We start from the raw sequence: 23,086 nt of genomic DNA on the forward strand, positions 1-23,086 counted from the left end.
AGTTTTGTAGGTTAATCAGTCCTCTGTAATCTGCCCCTAGTGTGTAGGTGGTGGACGAGAAAGGGGTATAACATAGTAACATAGAGCTAGTGTGGGTGGGCGATCAGTGGTCGGCATGGTCTTGGTGGGCCGAAGGGCCTGTTTCCATGCTGTATCTCCAAACCAAAATGAACTAGAGTGTGGGAGATCCATGTGTATCTGTGTCTGGTGAGCAGAGGATCTATTGATGTTCTCAGCATTGTAGCGCAAACAGTTCCAGAGATAAAGTACAATGTCCACAATGGGGTAGAGGTGAATCGGACAGTACCCCAGTACCTCTGCAGCCATTAGATTTTATAATACTGACCGCTAGGCTGTATGGGGATACTTTGCATTTTTAATAGTTCATTATTGGGTCTTTTTAAGTTTATTGCTTTCAGATATTGTCCATATTGTATTTTATGTATTTTTTGTCTGCTTTCATTCTGAATATGTGGGTTGTTGGTTGTTGGCTTCTGGACATCTGAATTTCCCTGAGGGGATCAATAAAGTATTTAATATTATTATTAGGGAAGGGCCGTTCAGAAGCCTGATAGCAGAGGGGAAGAAGCTGATAGGAGCGGGGAGAAGAAATCATCTGGTGGGACAAATCTTTGATTTTGTTGGCTGCATCTCTGGAGACAGAGGGATGGTTTCTTTTCAGGATGCAGGGCTTTTACAGGTATATAAGGTGGTTAAGGAGAGCTGTATAATGGCCTTCATCTATCAGCATATTGCGTATAAAGTTGGTATGTTATGTCACAGTTCTTCAAGATATTGGTGAGGCCATTGATGATAAATGGGGATCCTGTAGATAGGGTGAGCTGTTTTAAATATCTGGGAGTCCACATCTCTGAGGATATGACATGGACATCACACGCCACAGCACTCGTGAGTAAGGCAAGGCAGCGCCTTTACCACCTCAGGCAATTGATGAAATTCAGAGTGTCTCTGAGGATCCTCCAGTGCTTCTACTCAGCGGCGGTGGAAAGCATCTTGTCTAGAAATATTACAATCTGGTTTGGGAATTGCTCTGCCCAGGACAAGAAGGCTCTGCAGAGAGTAGTGCGTTCAGCCGAACACACTATGGGAACTTCACTCGCCCCCCTGCAGGAACTATACATCAGGAGGTGCAACTCCAGAGTTAATAAAATCATGAGAGACCTCTTCCACCCCTGCAACGGACTGTTCCAGCTGCTACGGTCAGGCGAACGCCTACGTTGCCATGCTGTGAGAACGGAGAGGTTGAGAAGAAGCTTCTTCCCAGAGGCCATTAGGACTGTAAACTCCCATCTCACCAGGGCCTAACTTACTGTACCACAAAGACTGTTTTTTTTTAACTGGCTGTTTTTTTTTTTCCCTTTCTCTTCCGCCCACAGGCATTTAATATGAAAAAGAGATATGCAACATTCTATTCTCCCCCCTCTGTTTGTAGTTGTTTGCAGTGTTCCAGGTGCACAAGGTTTACCGCATCTCTTCCAACCTCATCTATTGCGTCCGCTGCTCTAGATGTCAGCAGATCTATATCGGTGAGACCAAGCGGAGGTTGGCGATCGTTTCGCCGAACACCTCCGCTCGGTCCGCAATAACCAAGCTGACCTCCGGTGGCTCAGCACTTTGACTTGACTCCCAGGCCACATTCCGACCTCTCTGTCCTGGGTGTTAAATTTTGGTCTCCCTGAAATGGAGGAAAGACCTCATGTTTGGGGAGTCAAGGGCATGAAAATCGAATTCTAGAGTTAGTCCTTGCGAGGATGTTGCAAGACTCAGCCCCCCTGCTATAGGGAGAGCCTTTAGGCTCCTTTTCCCTTTCTTCCTTGGTGTGTAGGTTTCGGCCCCCGAAACGTTGCCCGAGCTCCATAGATGCTGCTGCACCCGATGAGTTTCTCCAGCTTTTTTGTGTAAAAGTTACCATGCTGGGAACGGAGAGGTTGAGAAGAAGCTTCTTCCCAGAGGCCATTAGGACTGTAAACTCCCATCTCACCAGGGCCTAACTTTACTGTACCACTCTACTGCTTTTTTTTAAATGGCTGTTTTTTTTCCCTTTTTCCTTCCGCCCACAATATTTAATATGAAAAAGAATATGTGATTCTATTCTATTCTGTTTGTATTTTGTTTGTTTGTTTGTCCTTTTGCACAAAGTCCGCGAGCATTGCCACTTTTCATTTCACTGCACATCTCGTATGTGTATGTGACGAATAAACTTGACTTGACTTGAGGCCACATTTGGAGCATTGTGTTAAATTTTGGTCTCCCTGTTATAGGAAAGATGCTGTCAAGCTGGAAAGGATGTAGAGAAGATTTACGAGGATGTTGCAAGACTCAAGGGCCTGAACTATAGGGAGAAGTTAGGCAGGCTGGGATGTTATTCCTTGGTGTGTAGGAAGCCCAGTTTTGGTTAGAGCTCTTTGATCTGTAGTGTTTTGTGACAAGTCTTTGATCTGTAGTGTTTTGTGTCTCCAAAGTTTAAGTGCAGTTGTGAATGAGATTGCTACCTTTCGTAGCCTCCGGACCTCCGACCAAACTCAGCAAATTGGAAACTTCCTTGTCGAGTTTCTGTTGGCAGCTTTGCACCATCTGTGGGGAGAAGGCGAGAGACGAACATCAATGTACAAAGTTGCGGCAGTTCCTGGCGAGCGCTGCAGAGCCGTCATGAGCGGCTGTCAAGGCCGGGCCCCATAGTAGTTGCAGGAGGTCGGATAGGGACAGGCCAAGAAGGACCATTGGGGACTAAATGGAACACTCTGTAATGTTGTTGCCCCCCCCCCCCTGTACGTGGCGACTCTTTGCATAATTTGTGCATGGTTTGCAAAACAAAGAATTTCACTGTGACATGTCACATGTGATAATAAACTATCATTCATTCAAGTGCTGGAGTAACTCTGCTGGTCTGAAGTCTGAAGAAGACCCAAAATGTCACCTATCCATGTTCTCCAGGGAAGCTCCCTGACCCGCCGAGTTTTTGTGTAAACCAACATCTGCAGTTCATCGTTTCCAGATAAGAGATGGTCTTGGCACCTTGTTCAGCACAGTCCTTGTGGGCCGAAGGGCCTGTTCTTGTGCTGTGCTTTGTTCTAAAACTTGCACCGGTTGCCCCTCTCCCATTAAAGCTAGGCCCTCTAGTATTTGATCTTTCCAGCCTGTGTAAAAAGTTCTGACTGTCTACCCTATCTCTGCTAACCTCTGCTATCTAACCCATCTATAAATTCCAATTAACATTTTAAGATAGGATGTTATTTTTAAACAATCCAGCCCTTTTTCAACACTAGTTGATGGGAGCCCTGATAGATGTGTATAAAATTATGTGCGGCATAGATGCAGACGGTCAGAACATTTTTTTCAAGGTGGGAATGTCAAAGACTAGAGGGCATAGCTTTAAGGTGAGAGGGTGGTGGGAGCCTGGAGCGCGGTGCCAGGGGTGGTGGTGGAGGCAGATACGACAGGGGTGTTTAAGAGTGTTTAGAGAGGCACATGGGATGCAGGGAATAGAGGGATACGAATCATGTGCAGGAACAGATTAATTTAACTTGGCATCACATTCGGCACAGACATTGTGGGGCGAAGGGCCAGTTCCTGCGCTGTTGTGCAAAGATCCGCTCTATAATCTTTGCTGTTGTGTGTTCTAAGTTCCCAGGAGGCAGTCAGTTGCACCACTCCAGTTGCCCAGTAGAGAGAGGCAGTGAGCAGATCAGCAGCAACCTTAAAGCCCTGTCCCATGGTACGGGTTCATTCCAAGAGCTCTCCCGAGTTTAACAAAAATCAAACTCGTGGTGAGCACGGAGAATGAACGTAGCGGGTACGTCGGAGCTCGGGGACGTCTCTTAGCTGCTCGTACCGCTAACGGCAGGTACTCGGGAAGACTCGCTAACAGCAGGTAAGCACGGGAAGACTAGTGAAGATTTATCAACATGATGAAAAATGTCCACGAGAGCCCAGAGTACCGACGAGTGGCCATTAACATAAATCTTCAAGCGAATCAGGGCAAACTCGGGATAGCTCTTGGAATGAACTCGTAACGTGGGACAGGGCTTTTACGGCAGAAAGCAACACCAAGGGAGGGGGGACTATGCGTTGTCCACGGGTGCCCTGGGGGATTTCCGGGACCGCTGGGCACCGCGGGGGGGTTGAATGCATCCTTAACAAGGATTGTAACATAATTGTATAGTAGTTTATTTAGTATATTTGTTTGTCTTGTATTATGGTGGTGGGTTCTGGTTTGTTTTATTGTATTGTAAATATTATTTTTAATAATTTAATACATTTTTTGATTAAAAAAAATTTAAATAATATATATTTTTTTAAAAAGAGGACCCCGACACAAAACATTGCCTATCCAAGTCCTCCACAAATGCTGCCTGACCCGCTGAGTTACTTCAGCATTTGGTGTATTTGTGTAAGAATCACTGGGCGCCTCCTGACACGTGGTTGGGACAGATGTTGCGCAGAGAAAACTACCGGCCAACAGCTAGATGCAATGTGATGGGACTCATCTCCCAACCCAAATGCTCCTTAAAACACAGTCAGGAAGCTGCGTAACGAGGACAACAATGCAGGGAGATTGAACACAAAAAACACGTCCCGACTCGAAACGTCACACATCCAATTTTTCTAGAGATGCTACCTGACTCGCTGAGTTACTCCAGCACTTTGTGTTTATCTTCAGTATAAACAAGCATCTGTGTAGTTCCTTTCTACACCTATCCATGCAGACAATGTCTACGGCCTTGCCCTTGTTAATCGTCATGGCTACCTCTTCAAACACCTCAATCAAATTTGTAAGACACGATCTCCAACATGCAAAATCATGCCTGGATCCCTAATCACCCGATGTCTATCTAAATGCAAATATATCTTATCCCTCAGAACCCTCTCCTGTATCTTATCCACCACAGTGTTAGGCTCACTGGTCTGATGTTCCCAGATTTTTCTTTGCAGCCCTTGTTAAACAGAGGCACAACATTAGCCATCCTCCAGTCTTCAATTGGAAGAATGTACAGAGAATTTCTTTGCTTCTTTTATTTTACACAGAGGCCATTATTTATATTCCAGGCTTCTTCATTAATTGAATTTAAATTCCCAATCTGTCACGGCAGGACTCAAACTTGTGTCTCCAACTTATTAACCCAGAATCTTGCATCTTATCGTAATAGATCCAACAGATCCGATATATCATAACAGAGCCAACAGCTCCCATAACCCAGAACAAAGACACACTGCTGTTACCAGCAGTAACAGAGTCAAACAGCACAGAAACAGGCCCTTCGGCCACCTCGTTCATGCTGACCCATATGCCCCACATCCCCTTCAAAACCTTTCCTATCCATGTTCCTGATCAAATGTATTTTACTTGCTCGAGATCCTGTTGCATTTCCTGATAGCCTTCTTGATGTGTGGATCTGTAGGTTAATTTCAGAAAAGCAACACGAGCGATGACCATCAGTGTCCAAGTCTCCAGGCTGGTGTAAAGTGCACCAGCACTGCCAGAATCCAGCCCAATGTAGGCAACAGACAATAGGTGCAGGAGTAGGCCATTTGGCCCTTTGAGCCAGCACCGCCATCCAATGTGATCAAGGCTGATCATCCACAATCAGTACCCCGTTCCTGCCTTCTCCCCATATCCCTTGATTCCGCTCTGTCCAGCTCTCTCTTGAAAGCATCCAGAGAATTGATCTCCCCTGCCTTCTGAGGCAGAGAATTCCACAGACTCACAACTCTTTCTGTGAAAAAGTGTTTCCTCATCTCCGTTCTAAATGGCTTACCCCTTATTCTTAAACTGTAGCCCCTGGTTCTGGACTCCTCCAACATCAGGAACATGTTTCCTGCCTCTAACGTGTCCAAACCCTTAATAATCCTATATGTTTCAATAAGATTCCCTCTCATCCTTCTAAATGACAATGTATACAAGCCCAGCCGCTCCATTCTATCAACATATGGGAATTATGGTGAACCTACGCTGCATTCCCTCAAAAGCAAGAATGTCCTTCCTCAAATTGGGAGACCAAAACTGCAAACAATACTCCAGGTCTCAAAAGGGCCTTGTACAACTGCAGAAGGACCTCCTTGCTCCTATACTCAACTCCTCTTGTTATGAAGGCCAACATGCCATTCACTTTCTTCACTGCCTGCTGTAACTGCATGCTTACTTTCAGTGACTGATGAACAAGGACCCCCAGATCCCATTGTACCTCCCCTTTTCCCAATTTGACTCTATTTAGATAATAATCTGCCTTCCTGTTTTTGCTACCAAAGTGGATAACCTCACATTTATCCTCATTAAACTGCATCTGCCCACCCACCAAACCTGTCCAAGTCACCTTATATCCTCACAGCATCCTCTTCACAGTTCCCACTGCCACCCAGCTTTATGTCATCAGCAAATTTGCTAATGTTACTTTTAATCCCTTCATCTAAATCATTAATGTATAATTGTAAATAGCTGCGGTCCCAGCACCGAGCCTTGCGGTACCTTCAGTGAATCCTGCAGGGACTCGTTGGATGGCAAATCCTCCTCTTCCTCGTAGTCACTGAGCTGGTCTTGAGAGCAGTAGTGAGTGCTGTAGGCAGAATGTTCCTCAATTGCCTGAAGCCACTTCTAGATCAAAAAAAAAGGTGAAAAGCTTTTTGTTGCGAGCTAACCAGTCAGCGGAAAGACGATAAGCGATTACAATCGAATCATCCACAGTGCACAGATCTGCTGCTGCAGTAGAGGTTTACTGAAGTGGAGCAATTGTAATGAGTGATTGCAGGTCCACTTCTGGGACCAGCACGCAGAGAGATGTCTGGCTTGGGCACCATCTTGGATCCGGATCAAGATGTGGAGGCTTTGGAGAGGGTGCAGAGGTGGTTTACCGGAATAATGCCAGGATTAGGGGCTTTCAGTTACAGGGAGAGATTGGACAAGCTTGCATTGGTTTCTCTAGAACGCCGGAGATTGAGGAGAGACCTGATAGAAGTGTATAACATTATGAGAGGCATAGATAGGGTATTTAAAAAGGGGTATTTAAAGTGGAGGTACATATATTTTTGAGATCGGGGAGTTGAGCACAACAGGGAAATGGCACAGAGAGGCGGGACAGTGGTGCAGCAGGTAGAGCCGCTGCCTCACAGCTCCAGAGACACGGTCTCGATCCTGACCTCGACTGTTGACTCTGTGGAGTTTGCACATACTTCCTGTGACCAGCCGGGTGGGTATGTAGATTAATTGGCCTCTGTTGCTCAGTGTGTAGGGAGTGGATGGGAAAGTGGGATAACATAGAGCTGGTTTGAACGGGCGATCGATGGTTGGCGCAGGCAGACAGGGGCTCAGGCAGACAGGGGCTCAGGCAGACAGGGACGCAGACAGACAGACAGACAGACAGACAGGGACGCAGCCAGACAGACAGACAGGGGCGCGGACAGACAGGGGCTCAGGCAGACGGGGGCTCAGGCAGAGACGGGGGCGCAGGCAGTCAGGGGCTGAGGCAGACAGACAGGGGCTCAGGCAGACAGACAGGGGCTCAGGCAGACAGACGGGCTCAGGCAGACAGACGGGGGCAGGCAGACGGGGGCGCAGGCAGACGGGGGCGCAGGCAGACGGGGACGCAGGCAGACGGGGACGCAGGCAGACGGGGACGCAGACAGACAGGGACGCAGACAGACAGGGACGCAGACAGACAGGGACGCAGACAGACAGGGACGCAGACAGACAGGACAGCAGACAGACAGGGACGCAGACAGACAGGGGCGCAGACAGACAGGGGCGCAGACAGACAGGGGCGCAGACAGACAGGGGCGCAGGCAGACAGGGGCGCAGGCAGACAGGTGCTCAGGCAGACAGGGGCGCAGGCAGACAGGGACGCAGGCAGACAGGGACGCAGGCGCAGGCAGACAGGGACGCAGGCAGACAGGGACGCAGGCAGACAGGGACGCAGACAGACAGGACGCAGGCAGACAGGGACGCAGGCAGACAGGGACGCAGGCAGACAGGGACGCAGGCAGACAGGGACGCAGGCAGACAGGGACGCAGGCAGACAGGGACAGGCAGGACGCAGGCAGACAGGGACGCAGGGACGCAGGCAGACAGGGACGCAGGCAGACAGGGGCGCAGGCAGACGGGGACGCAGGCAGACAGGGACGCAGGCAGACAGGGACGCAGGCAGACAGGGACGCAGGCAGACAGGGACGCAGGCAGACAGGGACGCAGGCAGACAGGGACGCAGACAGACAGGGACGCAGACAGACAGGGACGCAGACAGACAGGGACGCAGACAGACAGGGACGCAGACAGACAGGGACGCAGACAGACAGGGACGCAGACAGACAGGGACGCAGACAGACAGGGACGCAGACAGACAGGGACGCAGACAGACAGGGACGCAGACAGACAGGGACGCAGACAGACAGGGACGCAGGCAGACAGGGACGCAGACAGACAGGGACGCAGGCAGACAGGGACGCAGGCAGACAGGGACGCAGGCAGACAGGGACGCAGGCAGACAGGGACGCAGGCAGACAGGGACGCAGGCAGACAGGGACGCAGGCAGCAGACAGGGACGCAGGCAGACAGGGACGCAGGCAGACAGGGACGCAGGCAGACAGACAGGGACGCAGACAGACAGGGACGCAGACAGACAGGGACGCAGGCAGACAGGGACGCAGGCAGACAGGGACGCAGGCAGACAGGGACGCAGGCAGACAGGGACGCAGACAGACAGGGACGCAGACAGACAGGGACGCAGACAGACAGGGGCGCAGACAGACAGGGGCGCAGCCAGACAGACAAACAGATTAGAATCCCCTGATACAAACATTACTCACTTGGCTTGTATGAGTCAGTGAGTGCTTGAGATGGGCTTTGAAGATGTGGATACTGTCATCAAAGTACTTGACTGAGAAGTGTCTGTCGTCCATTCCCTTAACCTTTGGGGCAAAAATACTTTGGCAATGAGAATCTCAGTAGCAAATGAAGTCTCCCTTCAGTTTCTCTGCCCAGATTTCTTGGGAGCGGGGATCACACTGAAATACAGCATCAAAGTAGGCCCTTCGGCCCAACACCTCCAGGCCGACCAAGAGGCTGCATCTAAGCTAGTCCCAGTTGCTAGACACAAGTCATACACTACGGAAACAGCCCTTCGGCCCAACTCATCCATGCCGTCCACGATGTGTCACAATCCAAGCCCATGAAGATCTGGCCCATGATAGTGGGTTTCGGTCAGGTTGGGCCTACAGGAGCGGGGATGCACACCTCTACAGGCAGGGAAGAGGAATCAGAGCTGCCAAGTAAAGGTACTCTGAGAAGTTGAGGAGCAAGTTCTCAGCTAATAACTCTTCATCAGTGTGGAAGGGCTTGCAAGAAATCACCAGCTACAAGAGGAAAGCTCCCCCCCGCTCCTTGGACAATCGGCAGATGATCTACTAACTGAATGAGTTCTACTGCACGCTCCATAGACAGAAACACAATCCCAGTACACCCTCCCCACCTCCCCACCCACTCCTCCCCAATCACTTCACACCCACTTACAGCCTGACTCCAGTCTGCATGGACTGAGCCCTCGACCACTACCCACCCCCTCCTTGCTGCCCAACATCAGTCTGGCCACTTATCCATCACTAACAATAGCAATTGAGGAGGTGGAAAAGCTATTCAGGAGACAGAAAAGCCGGAAATCTCCAGGACCAGACAATGTTTCCCCCTCCACCCTCAAGCTCTGCACCAAACATCTGGCACCAGTCTACACACACACATTTTCAACCAGCCCCTGCAAACCTGTACCATCTCCTGCCTGCTTCAAAGTCTCCACTATTGTCCCTGTACCCAAAAAGGCAAGGATTACTTAATGACTACAGGCCTGTCCACTGACCTCTGTAGTCATTAAGGCCCTTGAAAGGCTTGTGCTGGCCAAGCTGAAAAATATCACGAACCCCCTGCTGGACCCTCCGCAGTTCGCATATCAGGCCTATAGATCAATAGATGACGCAGTCAACCTAGGCCTGCACTTCAACCTCCAGCACCTAGACCGCCAGGGGACCTATGCGAGGATTTTGTTTGTTACATTCAACACCATTGTGCCAGAGCTACTACACTCCAAACTTTCCGAGTTGACTGTGCCTGAACCCCTGTCAGTGGATCATCAACTTCCTGACAGACAGGAAGCACCATGTGAGGCTGGGAAAGCACATCTCGTACCCCCAGATCCTCAGCATATGAGCACCACAAGGCTGCGTACTCTCCCCTCTCCTTTACTCTCTCTACACCAACGACTACACCTCCACTGACTCCTCTGTCAAGCTTCTCAAGTTTGCGGATGACACAACCATGATTGGACTGATCCAGGATGGGGAGGAATCTGCCTACAGACAGGAAGTGACACAGCTGGCATCCTGGTGCCATCGTAACAACCTGGAGCTCAATGCACTTAAGACAGTAGAATTGATTGTAGACTTTAGGAGTGCCCCCTCCCCTCACCCCACTCACCATCAACAACACCACAGTCACATCTGTGGAGTATTTTAACTTCCTGGGAACCATCATCTCTAAAGACCTTAAATGGGGGGGGCCATCATTGACTCTTTTTGTGTCAAAAAGGCACAACAGAGGATGTACTTCCTGCGGCAGCTGAGGAAGCACAATCTGCCACAGGCAATGATGGTCCAATTTTATACGGCCATCGTAGAGTCTGTCCTCACCTTCTCCATCATGGTCTGGTTTGGCTCAGCCACCAAGCACGACATCCGGAGGCTGCAGCGAATCATCCGATCAGCCGAGAAGGTTGTTAGCTGCAACCTTCCCCCCATTGATGAACTGTACACTACAAGGGCCAGGAAGCGAGCGGGTAAGATCATCTCTGACCCCTCTCACCCTGGCCACAAACTATTTGAATCACTTCCCTCGAGACGGTGACTCCGGACTGTCAAAGCTGCCACAGCCAGACATAAAAACAGCTTTTTTCCACGAGCACTAGCTCTACTCAACAGCAAAATGTCTGTAGCCTCCTTTTGCTCTGGTATTTTATTTCATTCTTAACATGTTTAAATTATAATGTTTTATTTTTAATTGTCTACTTTATATTGTGTTGTTATCCTTGCGAGCAAAGCACCAAGGCAAATTATTTGCATGTATACATACTTGGCTAATAAAATGTATTCAATGAAATTCAATTCCCCGCCTGAACACTTGGGATAGGGTTGGGTTAGGCTCCGCCAGCTCAGCATCTTATCCGGGTTGGGATACATAATAATAATAATAACTTTATTTATAGAGCACTTTAAAACAACCACCGTTGCCACAAAGTGCTGTACATGACTAATCATGGACAAAAAATTATTACACGACAATAAAAACATTAAAAGAGAGAGTAAAAACAATAAAATTAAAAACATTAAAAGCACTAAAACAGGAGCAAAGTCTCAAGTAGGGTCAAAAGCCAAGGAATATAAATGTGTTTTAATACTGGTTTTGAAGATGGACAGAGAGGGGTCCTGTCTGATGTGCAACGGCAGAGTGTTCCATAGCGTGGTATTATCCTGGTATTACAGGGATGCAGCAGTTAGAGCCGCTGCCTCACAGCGCCAGAAATTCAGGTTCGATCCTGACCTCGGGTTGTGTGTGTGTGTGTGTGTGTGTGTGTGTGTGTGTGTGTGTGTGTGTGTGTGTGTGTGTGTGTGTGTGTGTGTGTGTGTGTGTGTGTGTGTGTGTGTGTGTGTGTGTGTGTGTGTTCTCCCAGTGACCGTGTGGGTTTCTTCCGGATGCTCCGATTCCCCCCTCAGACATACAGGTTTGTAGGTTAATTGGCCTCTGTAAATAGCCCCTAGTGTATAAGCAATGGATCAGAATTTGGGATAAGGTAGTGTGAAAGGGCGATGGATGATCAGCATGGATTCGGTCGGTCGAGGGGCCTGCATCCATGCTGTATCTAGAAACCAAACCAAAAAACTCAAACCAAACCCTGTGCAGGAAGGAACTGCAGATAAACCAAAGATAGGCACAAAATACAGGAGTAACTCAGGTGGTCAGATAGTATCTGGAAAGAAAAGGAATAGGTGGCGTTTCAGGTCGGAACCCGTCTTCAGACTGGATGTCACCTATTTCTTTTCTCCAGAGAGATGCCCGACCTGTTGAGTTACTCCAGCATTTTGGGTCTATCTTTAGTGTGAACGGGTGATCGATACTTGGAGTGGACTCAGAGAGCTGAAGTGCCTGCTTTCCATTCTGTATCACTAAACTCAAACTAAACTCAAACCATGCCCTCTTGTCTTTGACATTTCCCCACTAGGGGGAAAAAGGTATCTTCTATTCTCTCGCACACTTTCTGTGCACCATGTTCAGTCCCCGTCACACGAGTGGCTTCTGGTGCAAGGTCGTCAACCTGAAACATCGCCCGTTCCTCTGCCCACACACCGCGTTTGCCGACCTGCAAGCTGAAGGCCGGGGACATACCGTGCATGCAGCTTGCGTCAGGTTCTTGCAGCCCAGTCGGTGAGCCTCAGCCGTCGCCTCAGACCTGAAGTACATGGAAAGAACAGAGTTACGGCCTCCGATCAATTGGCGGGTCCACCCGATCGAGAGATCATGCCGAGAGGTGCCGCTCACACTTACTGGCTGTGAAACCAAGACAACACTCCATGCTCGACAACCACCCAGAACAGGTTCCATCCAAAGAATCGGGAACGCTGCAAAAATTAAAGCCAATCAGACCAACGTACAGGGTTTGGGTTCAGGTTTATTATCGTTACGTCTACCGAGGTGCAGTGTAAAGCTTTGTGCAGGCCACCCTGTCAGATTAGGTCATTATCCTAATGCCCCTGTCCCACTTAGGAAACCTGAACGGAAACCTCTGGAGACTTTGCGCCCCACCCAAGGCAAAGTCGCCAGAGGTTTCCATTCAGGTTTCCTAAGTGGGACAGGGGCATAAGGTGTCTAAAGAAGGGACTGGACCCGAAGACTCTTTCTCCAGAGATGCTGCCTGACCCGCTGACTAGCACCAGCACTGCGTGTTAATCTTGAGAGTAATAATGTATAGTCTTTTCGCTGACTGGATGGCACGCAACAAAAAAGCTTTTCACTGTACCTCAGTCCATGCGAGAATAAATTAAACCAAACATGTTGGGCTGAAGGCCCTATTTCTGTGCTTGCATCTACATCACACTCATAAATTCTCACAAATTCACATGAAAATCAGTTTACCTTAAACAGAGGTCCTTCAAATCGCTGCACCATTTTACACATTCCCTAAAGAGGAAAAATAAGCTGAAATTAGTTACAATATTTGTCCTGAACAATGAAAAACAACATTATCAAAGATTTAAGGTACACAAAAATGCTGGAGAAACTCAGCGGGTGCAGCAGCATCTATGGAGCGAAGGAAATAGGTAACGTTTCGGGCCGAAACCCTTCTTCAGACTGAAGTTTCACAACCTCCTCTCTATGCCTACTTATCAAAGATTTATATTCTTTTAGCAATAATGCTGATAATCCAACACCTTAATCAAGAGTCAAGAGAGTCAAGAGTCAATTTAATTGTCATTTGGACCCCTGGAGGTCCAAACGAAATGCCGTTTCTGCAGCCATACATTACACACAAATAGACCCCAGACACAACATAATTACATTTTACATAAACATCCATCACATAGCTGTGATGGAAGGCCAAAAAAACTTATCTCTCCACTGCACTCTCCCCCCCCCCCCCCCCGATGTCAGAGTCAAAGTCAAAGCCCCCGGCTGGCGATGGCGATTGTCCCGCGGCCATTGAAGCCACGCCGGGTGGTGCGAGGTCGCACACCGGGTCTTGGTGTTGGAGCCCCCGGCGTGCGCTCGCAAAGTCCCGCGGCCATTCCAGCCGCGCGGGGCAGTGGTGTCAGGCCCCGCTCCAGGAGCTCTTCAACCCCGCAACACGGGTGGGAGAATTCGCCGTTGCAGGAGCCCCGAAAAGCGGTCTCCCTCCAGGGATCCGCGGGCTCCCGGTGCCGCCGTCCGCAGACCCGCAGTAGCAGCCTCCGACTCAGCAGCAGCAGCAGCAGCGGCATCGGCAGCAGCGGCAGCAGCGGCAGCAGCGGCAGCAGCGGCAGCAGCGGCAGCAGCGGCAGCAGCGGCAGCAGCGGCAGCAGCAGCAGCAGCAGCAGCAGCACTCCTCCACCGCTCCACCCGCTCCGGTCTCGGCCAGCTCCGCGACGGCAACGGTGAGTCAGCACCAGAGTCCCCGGCTTCTTCCCGTTGGAGGCCGCTCCTCGTTGCGGCCCAAACGACAACGGAAACCCGACGAGAAAAGGTCGGGTCTCCAGTGCAGGGAGAGATTCAAAATTTTCCCCCCCCCTCCCACCCCACCCCCATCCCCCCACACACACACCCCACAACATAAAATAACAAAAACTACATAAAAACACAGACAAAAAATAATAAAACGCGGACAGGCTGCAGAGGCCGCTGCTGACCAGAGTCACGCCGCCTACCGCCTACTCCACATTATATAAGCAGATCTTGCATCTAAATCTTTCCTCGTTTAAAACTGGGTTCTCATTGCTGTTTGCCAATGATCACAACAGTAATCTCCGATCCAACTGAGAGAGTCACCCAGCGTGGGAACAGGCCCATCAGCCCAACTTACCCACATTGATCAACATGCCCCATCAACACCAGTCCCACCTGCCTGCATTTGGCCCATATCCCTCTAAACCTGTCCTATCCATGTACCTGGCCAAATGTGTCTCAAACATTGCAATAGTACCTGGCTCAACTACTTCCTCCGGCAGCTCATTTCATACACCCATCATCCTTTGTGTAAAAAAGTTTCCCCTCAGCTTCCTATATAATCTTTCCTGCCTCACCTTAAACCCATGTCCTCTGATTCGGAGGACATAGGTACACTGTGGATGGCTCCATTGTAATCATGTATTGTTTGTCCGCTGACTGGTTAGCACGCAACAAAAGCTTTCCACTGTACTTCTGTAAGAGTCTCGACCCAAAGCGTCACCTATTCCTTCGCTCCATAGATGCTGCCTCACCCGCTGAGTTTCTCCAGCATTTTTGTCTGCCTTTGATTTTTCCAGCTTCTGCAGTTCTTTCTTATACCCTACTCTAGGCAAACTACTCAATGCAGTTCACCTACTCAATGCAGACTAGGTGACTGTTTCACTAAACACTTGCACTGGTTCTTCCAAGGTCTACTGGATCTCCTGCCTTGTGATCAGTGCTGCAACGAGTGCAACAAACATCCTCCCCCACCTCACCCCCCCAATCTCCTCTTTGCCCTGCCTGAACGCACACCCATTTCTCACACAGGACACAGCCAGACCATCACACAAACTAAACTCCCTTCTATTAACTCCTGGGTTCGATCCCGGCTACAGGTGCTGTCTACACAGACTTTGTACGTTCTCCCCATAGCCTGCGTGGGTTTTCTCCGAGATCTTCGGTTTCCTCCCACACTCCAAAGATGTACAGGTTTGTAGGTTAATTGGCTTGATATTGAATTGTAAAATAGTCCCTGGTGTGTGTAGGGTAGTGTTAATGTGCGGGGATCGCTGGTGGGTGCAGACTCGGTGGGCCGAATAGCCTGTTTCCGCACTGTATTTCTAAACTACACTGAGCTAAACCACTCTTACAACTAAAATAACACCCCTGATGAAATGGACGGACCAACCTTGTGCGATTTGCCACCGAGTATTTGTCTGATCTCAACACCACAGGCCAGGTCGTAAGGCAACTGATCTGTGAAAGGAAATTCAGAGTAGATTAGAAGAGGCTTTGACCACCGAACCAATCTCAGTCCATCACATTGACCAGACTTCCCACCATTCATTCCATCTACAAGTTCAAAATTATCGGGGGCAGAATGACGGCGTTTGGCCCATTGTGTCTATGCCGCCAATCAATCATGGCCGACTATCTTACGCTCTCAACCTCATTCTCCTGCCTTCTCCCCATAGCCCCTGACACCTGTACTAATCAAGAACCTGTCAACATCTTCTTTAAAAATACCCAATGGCTTGGCCTCCACAGCTGTCTGTGGAAATTAATTCCATAGATTCACCACTCTCTGACTAAAGGAATTCCTCCTCATCCCCTTCCTAAAGGCACGTCCTTTTATTCTGAGGCTGGGCCCTCTGGTCCTAGACTCTCCCACTGGTGGAAACATCCTCTCCACATCCACTCTATCCAGGACTTTCATTATTTGGTGAGGACCCCCCCCATGGAAAGTTGATGATGTAGCCCAGTGCATCACACTGTCCACACTCCCCACCATTGACTCCATCTAGACTTCAAGCATGCAGGGCAAGTTTCGTACACGTATACTCACATGTACACACACACAGTGAAATGCAGTTCCAGGTCTGGTGATGGAGGCAGATCCAATAATGAGGTTTAGGAGGCTTTTAGATAGGCACATGGATATGTAGGGAATGGATTATGTGCAGGTAGATAAGAGATAAGGGCATGGCCCACCAGCATGCGGTTGCATGCGTCTAGCGCGACCAAACGTGGTCGCTTGAGGCCTCGCGGGGCCGGTCCCAATACGAACGGCGGAGGCGTATGGAGTTGTGCGGGGCTGGTCCCGACATCACTCACCAATCAGCTGGGCAGGATTCGGGCGGTGACGTCATCACGCAACGGCCGCCTAGCGGTGACGTCATCGTGCAACGCCACGCGCTAGGCATACACCGTCAAGACGCTGCGTACGACGTCAAGACGCTGCGTACGCCCGTCGAGGCGGTGTGCGTATGCCGTCAATGTGCTTGCGGGCCGATAGGCCGTTGGCGTGCGGGATTTTCGGACAGTGCAAGATTTTCGGAGCCCCGCGCAATGTCGGGACCAGCCCCGCACAACTCCATACGCCTCCACTGATCGAAGTGGGACCGGCCCCGCGAGGCCTTATGCCTCAAGCGACCACGTTAGGTTGCGCTAGACGCATGCAATCGCATGCTGGTGGGACAGGCCCTTTAGTCTTAGCACTATGTTCTAGGGAATAATGTGCAAGATAAAGTCCAGAAATGTCCCGGTTGGGAGGGAGGAGGAGGAGAAAGCTGGGAGAGAGAAGAGGCAGGACAGAGAATGGCGGGGAATATGTGCACACAGACGAGGGGAGGTTTGATCGGCAGATGGTTACAACAAAGGCCAGAGATTAAAGCAGAAGGTGTGAGACAAAAGGATTGAAGAGTTGTAAATTGTGAAGCCAGAGGAAGGAATGTGGGAGGAAGGGGAGAGGAGGAATAGGTGGTGGTCCAGGTGGGGCACAAGGGCCACCTAAAACTGGACAATTCAATGTTGATATCCATCCTATCCCCCTTGGTTAAATCCCTCCCTACCTATGTTCAAGACACCTCAGACACTCTCCGTCGTCTCCGCGCATTCCATTCTCTAGGCCCTCACCCCCTCATCTTCACCATGGACGTCCAGTCACTCTACACCTCCATCCCCCACCAGGATGGTCTCAAAGCCCTCCGGTTCTTCCTCGACCGGAGGAGCAACCTATACCCGCCACTGATACTCTCCTCCGCCTAGCGGAGTTGGTCCTCACCCTCAATAACTTTGACTCCTCCCATTTCCTCCATATACAAGGCGTAGCTATGGGCACGCGCATGGGCCCCAGCTACGCCTGCCTCTTTGTCGGGTACGTTGAACAATCCTTGTTCGAGGCGTACCAGGGCCCCATCCCCGACCTCTACCTATGCTACATCGACGACTGCTTTGGTGCCACCTCCTGCACCCACACACAACTGACTGACTTCATCCACTTCGCCACTAACTTCCATCCGGCACTCCAATACACCTGGACCATTTCCGACACTTCCCTACCATTCCTTGACCTCACTATCTCCATTGCAGGTGATAGACTTCTGACCGACATCCACTATAAACCCACTGACTCCCATGGCTATCTGGACTACACTTCTTCCCACCCTGCTTCCTGTAAGGACTCCATCCCCCACTCCCAATTCCTCCGTCTATGCCGCATCTGCTCCACTGATGAGGCGTTCCACACCAGGACATCTGAAATGTCCTCATTATTCAGGGAACAGGGGTTCCCCTCCTCCATCATAGATGAGGCTCGCACCAGGGTCTCTTCCATACCCCGCAACACTGCTCTCTCTCCCCATCCCCCCACTCGCAACAAGGGCAGAGTCCCCCTAGTCCTCACCTTTCACCCCACCAGCCGTCACATACAAAAAGTAATCCTCCGTCAGTTTCGCCACCTCCAACGTGACCCCACCGCTCGCCACATCTTCCCATCTCCCCCCATATCTGCCTTCCGCAAAGACCGCTCCCTCCATAACTCCCTTGTCAATTCTTCCCTTCCCTCTCGTACCATCCCCTCCCCGGGCACTTTCCATTGCAACCACAAGAGATGCAACACTTGTCCCTTTACCTCCCCCCTCAACTCCATTCAAGGACCCAAGCAATCGTTCCAGGTGTGCGACAGAGGTTTACCTACATCTCCTCCAACCTCATCCGCTGCTCTAGATGTCAGCAGATCTATATAAGTGAGACCAAGCGGAGGTTGGGCGATCGTTTCGCCGAACACCTCCGCTCGGTCCGCAATAACCAAGCTGACCTCCCGGTGGCTCAGCACTTCAACTCCCCCTCCCACTCCGTATCCGACCTCTCCGTCCTGGGTCTCCTCCATGGCCACAGCGAGCAGCACCAGAAATTGGAGGAACAGCACCTCATATTCCGCTTGGGGAGTCTGCATCCTGGGGGCATGAACATCGAATTCTCCCAATTTTGTTAGTCCTTGCTATCTCCTCCCCTTCCTCAGTCCCCCTGCTGTCTCCTCCCATCCCCCAGCCTTCGGGCTCCTCCTCCTTTTTCCTTTCTTGTCCCCGCCCCACCCCCAATCAGTCTGAAGAAGGGTTTTGGCCCGAAACGTTGCCTATTTCCTTCGCTCCATAGATGCTGCTGCACCCGCTGAGTTTCTCCAGCTTTTTTTGTGTACCTTCAATGTTGATACCGTTGGGTTGTAAGCCTGTGACTTCATAAGTTCGTACGTTCTAGCGGCAGAATTAGGCCATTCGGCCCATCACGTCTACTCCGCCATTCAATCTGATCTATTTTTCTCTCTCAACCCCATTCTCCAGCCTTCTCCCCATAACCCCCGACACCCTTCCGAATCAGGAATCTGTTAATCTCTGCCATATAAATTCCCAAATGATACCCTCAACAGCCGCCTGTGGCAATCAATTCCACAGACTCACCACCCTCTGTCTAAAGAAACTCTTCCTCATCTCTTTTCTAAAGATACATCGTTTTAATCTGAGGCTTTGGCCTCTGGAGCTAGACTCTCTCAATAGTGGAAACACCCACTCCACATCCACTTTATCCAGCCTTTCACTATTCAGTATCCCCCTCATCCTTCTAAACTCCAGTTGAGTACTGGCCCAGTGTCGTCAAACACTCATCATATGTTAACCCAATCATTCCTGGGATCATTCTAGTAAACCTAATCTAGATCCTCTCCAATGCCAGCACATCCTTCCAAGATATGGGGCCCAAAACTGCTCACGATGCTCCAAATGCGGCAAGATCGTGGTCTTACAAACCTCAGCATTCAACATGGGCTGAAGTAGTTAAAACTACAGATGGGAAATACGAGAGGTTGATGAATGAATGGTAGGGCTCTGGGGAGTGTTGTAGAGCAGAGGGATCTAGGAGTGCAGGTACAGATGCTCCCCGATTTACGATGCTTCGACAGACGATATTTCGACTTTACGATGGTGCATACGCTAGGCATCAGCAGCGAGCCGCAGCTCACTTCCGGTCACTTTTATTGGAACGTAACCCCATCGTAGGTCGAGGAGCAGCTGTACATAGTTCCCTGAAAGTGGTATCACCGGTAGTTCGGGAGTGTTGTAGAGCAGAGGGATCTAGGAGTGCAGGTACACAGTTCCTTGAAGGTGATATCACAGGTAGATCGGATGGTGAAAAAGGCAACTGGCACATTGGTTCCTGGGATTATTCTTGTAAACTGCCTGCAAGGTGGCCAAGCGGGATGGGAGTTGCAGCTTCTACTCACTGTTGTTGTTCTTGATGCTGGACTTTGCACCGTACTTGAGCAGTTTGATGACACACTGCCTCTGTCCACGATAGGCTGCACAGTGCAGCGGAGTGTTCCCCAGCTTGTCCGTGCAGTTCACGGCAGGTGGGCTCGACCGGTTCAGCTGGGAGCAAAGATCAATATGGAACAACACTCGCCACGCACTGACCCCACTCTATTCCGTCCACACCCGGCCCTTCAAGGGTACTGACCTCCCCACCATCGAAGCGATCCGCGGTAGCATGTCGCCGAATACACTATCAAAGCCCAGGTACAGGTGTACAGTGGGGAGCATACCTGGGATGGCAGGACTTTCATATGAAGAAAGACTGGATACTCGCTTGTACTCGCTAGAATTTAGAAGATTGAGGGGGATCTTATAGAAACTTACAAAATTCTTAAGGGGTTGGACAGGCTAGATGCAGGAAGATTGTTCCCGATGTTGGGGAAGTCCAGAACAAGGGGTCACAGTTTAAGGTTAAGAGGGAAATCTTTTAGGACCGAGATGAGAAAATCATTTTTTACACAGAGAGTGGTGAATCTGTGGAATTCTCTGCCACAGAAGGTAGTTGAGGCCAGTTCATTGGCTATATTTAAGAGGGAGTTAGATGTGGCCCTTGTGGCTAAAGGGATCAGGGGGTATGGAGAGAAGGCAGGAATGGGATACTGAGTTGGATGATCATATTGAATGGCGGTGCAGGCTCGAAGGGCCTACTCCTGCACCTAATTTCTATGTTTCTATGAATGAGGGAGGCTACGTAGAGAGCCGGTCCATCACAGGTATTTCCCCACTGTTGAAGGTATGTGCCGGAGTTGCTGCCTGAAAAAGGCAACCAAAATCATCAGACCCACACCGCCCTGGCCATGCTCTCATCTCCACTGCTACCATCGGGAATGTGGTACACGAGCCTGTAATCTGTGACCTCCAGGTTCAGGAGCAGCTTCCTTCCGGGAACCATCAGGCTCTTAAATGCTACAAACACCAACTAAACTACGAGCTACAACCTACCTTGATTGCGCTTGGGACTTGGGGCTTTGATTTTGATTTTGTTTTTGCACAGGTAGAACGTGCAAACTCCACTCAGAGACAGCACCCGGGGTCAGGATCGAACCCAGGCCTCTGGTGCTGTGAGGCAGCAGCTCTACCCGCTGCGTGAACGTGCCACTTCGATGCGTGATGGGCCAAGGGGCCTCTTCCTCAGCCAAGTGATTCTACTTTGAATTCTCCAGTGGAGAAAGGAAGGCAAAAGGTTGATGGTACTGTGTCCAGCAGCCCTGCCGTCTCTACAGGGGCCTCTGCAACACTGCTCACCAGTGCAGTAATTCCTGCGGTGTCCCCCTCCCGTGCAGCCATCAGCAGCAACTCCTCCATTTTCATCTGTTGAGTCATTTCAGCGGCTGTTTAAATCAAAGACAAGATTCTCAAACAATGCGGTTCCACTAGAAAAACATCAATATTAGATAAGACACAAAAAGCTGGAGTAACTCCACGGGTCAGGCAGCATCTCTGAAGAACATGGATAGCTGACATTTTGGGTCGGGCCCCTTAGTTTTAGTTTTAGAAACAAGGGGCCAAACAAGAAACAAACCCTTCGGCCCACCGAGTCGGCGCCGACCAATGACCACCCAGTAAACTAGTTCTATCCTATGCAATAGGGACAGTTTACAGAAGCCAATTAACCTACAAAACTGCTTGTCTTTGGGATGTGGGAGGAAACCCACCACGCAGTCAGACTCCGTACATCAGCACCCATGGTCAGGATGGAACCCGCATCTCTGGCACTATGAGGCAGCAGCTCTACCGCTGTGGCACTGTGCCAATAATGCTAGTTGAGATAAACTCAAGTACAGACAGAACAAAGGGAAAGATACAAAGTGCAGAATGTAGTTCTCAGCATTGTAGCGCATCAGTTCCAATGTCCACAATGGGGTAGAGGTGAATCGGACAGTACCATAGCTTTTTGAAGGACAGTTCAGAAGCCTGATAACAGAGGGGAAAAAGCTGTTTCTAATTCTGGTGGTGCACGCTTTCAAGCTTTTGTACCTTCTGCCGGATGGGAGCAGGGTGAAGGTGGAATGACCGGGGTGGGGCAAGTATTGGAAACAAGGAAGTGCAGATGCTGGCTTACACAAATTGCTGGAGTAACTCATTGGGTCAGGCAGCATCCCTGGAGAACATGATAGGTGATGTTTTGGGTCGGGACCCTTCTTTAGGCTGACAATAGGGAGGTGTGAAAAGATAGCTGGAAGGGACAGAGTGTGAAGGTAATATGTGAAGAATAGGCAACAGGGTGTGTAAGTCGTTGGTTATGTTGGCATGGTGGTGATGTTGGGGAGTCTGGTCTGTGTGATGGACTGGGCTACATTAACAACTCCACTTCACAGAAGAACACAAATTAGAACAGCAGCACATATTTTGCTTGGCCAGGTAACAACCCAGCGGTATGAAGCTTGATTTCTCCAACTTCAAGTACCCCTTGCATTCCCTCTCTCAGTTCCTACCCCAACCAAGTGCAGGAAACATGTTCCCGGTGTTGGGGGTGGGGGGTGGGGGGGAGTCCAGAACCAGGGGCCACAGTTTAAGAATAAGGTGCAGGCCATTTAGGACAGATGCGGAAAAACTTTTTCACCCAGAGAGTTGTGAATCTGTGGAATTCTCTGCCTCAGAAGGCAGTGGAGGCCAATTCACTGGATTTTTCAAGCGAGAGTTAGATTTAGCTCTTAGGGATAACGGAATTACGGGATATGGGGAGGAAGCAGGAACGGGGTACTGATTTTGGATGATCAGCCATGATCATATTGAATGGTGGTGGTGGCTTGAAGGGCCGAATGGCCTACTCCTGCACCTATTGTCTATGTTTCGAGTCGTCCTGCTGGTTTCACTGTTCATATCCCTTCGTTATCAACTTGTCCATAGCCAATAATGGATGTTGTGGGCTCCATCTTTCCCTGGTCATCGGTGCCGGCTCTGATCTGTTCTGTACCTTTTCATACCTCTAGCTTCCCTCACCATTGTGGGCTCCACCATTCCTTGATCATTCTTGCTTTTTGCATATCTTGCA

General features: G+C 50.0%; 1 protein-coding gene across 1 annotated transcript in view; it reads right to left on the reverse strand.

Moving 5' to 3' along the window:
* The window catches only part of osbpl1a (oxysterol binding protein-like 1A), a 120,741-nt gene that overhangs the window by 76,463 nt on the left and 21,192 nt on the right, over positions 1 to 23,086 (reverse strand). The window contains 9 exon segments of the mRNA XM_055634279.1: positions 2,514 to 2,595; positions 6,485 to 6,610; positions 8,815 to 8,916; positions 12,434 to 12,497; positions 12,593 to 12,666; positions 13,181 to 13,225; positions 15,636 to 15,703; positions 20,004 to 20,148; positions 21,337 to 21,422. Of these exon segments, the coding sequence (XP_055490254.1) occupies positions 2,514 to 2,595; positions 6,485 to 6,610; positions 8,815 to 8,916; positions 12,434 to 12,497; positions 12,593 to 12,666; positions 13,181 to 13,225; positions 15,636 to 15,703; positions 20,004 to 20,148; positions 21,337 to 21,422 (792 nt within the window).

Source organism: Leucoraja erinacea, chromosome 4, assembly GCF_028641065.1.
Source record: "Leucoraja erinacea ecotype New England chromosome 4, Leri_hhj_1, whole genome shotgun sequence".
Classification (NCBI taxonomy): Eukaryota; Metazoa; Chordata; class Chondrichthyes; order Rajiformes; family Rajidae; genus Leucoraja; species Leucoraja erinaceus.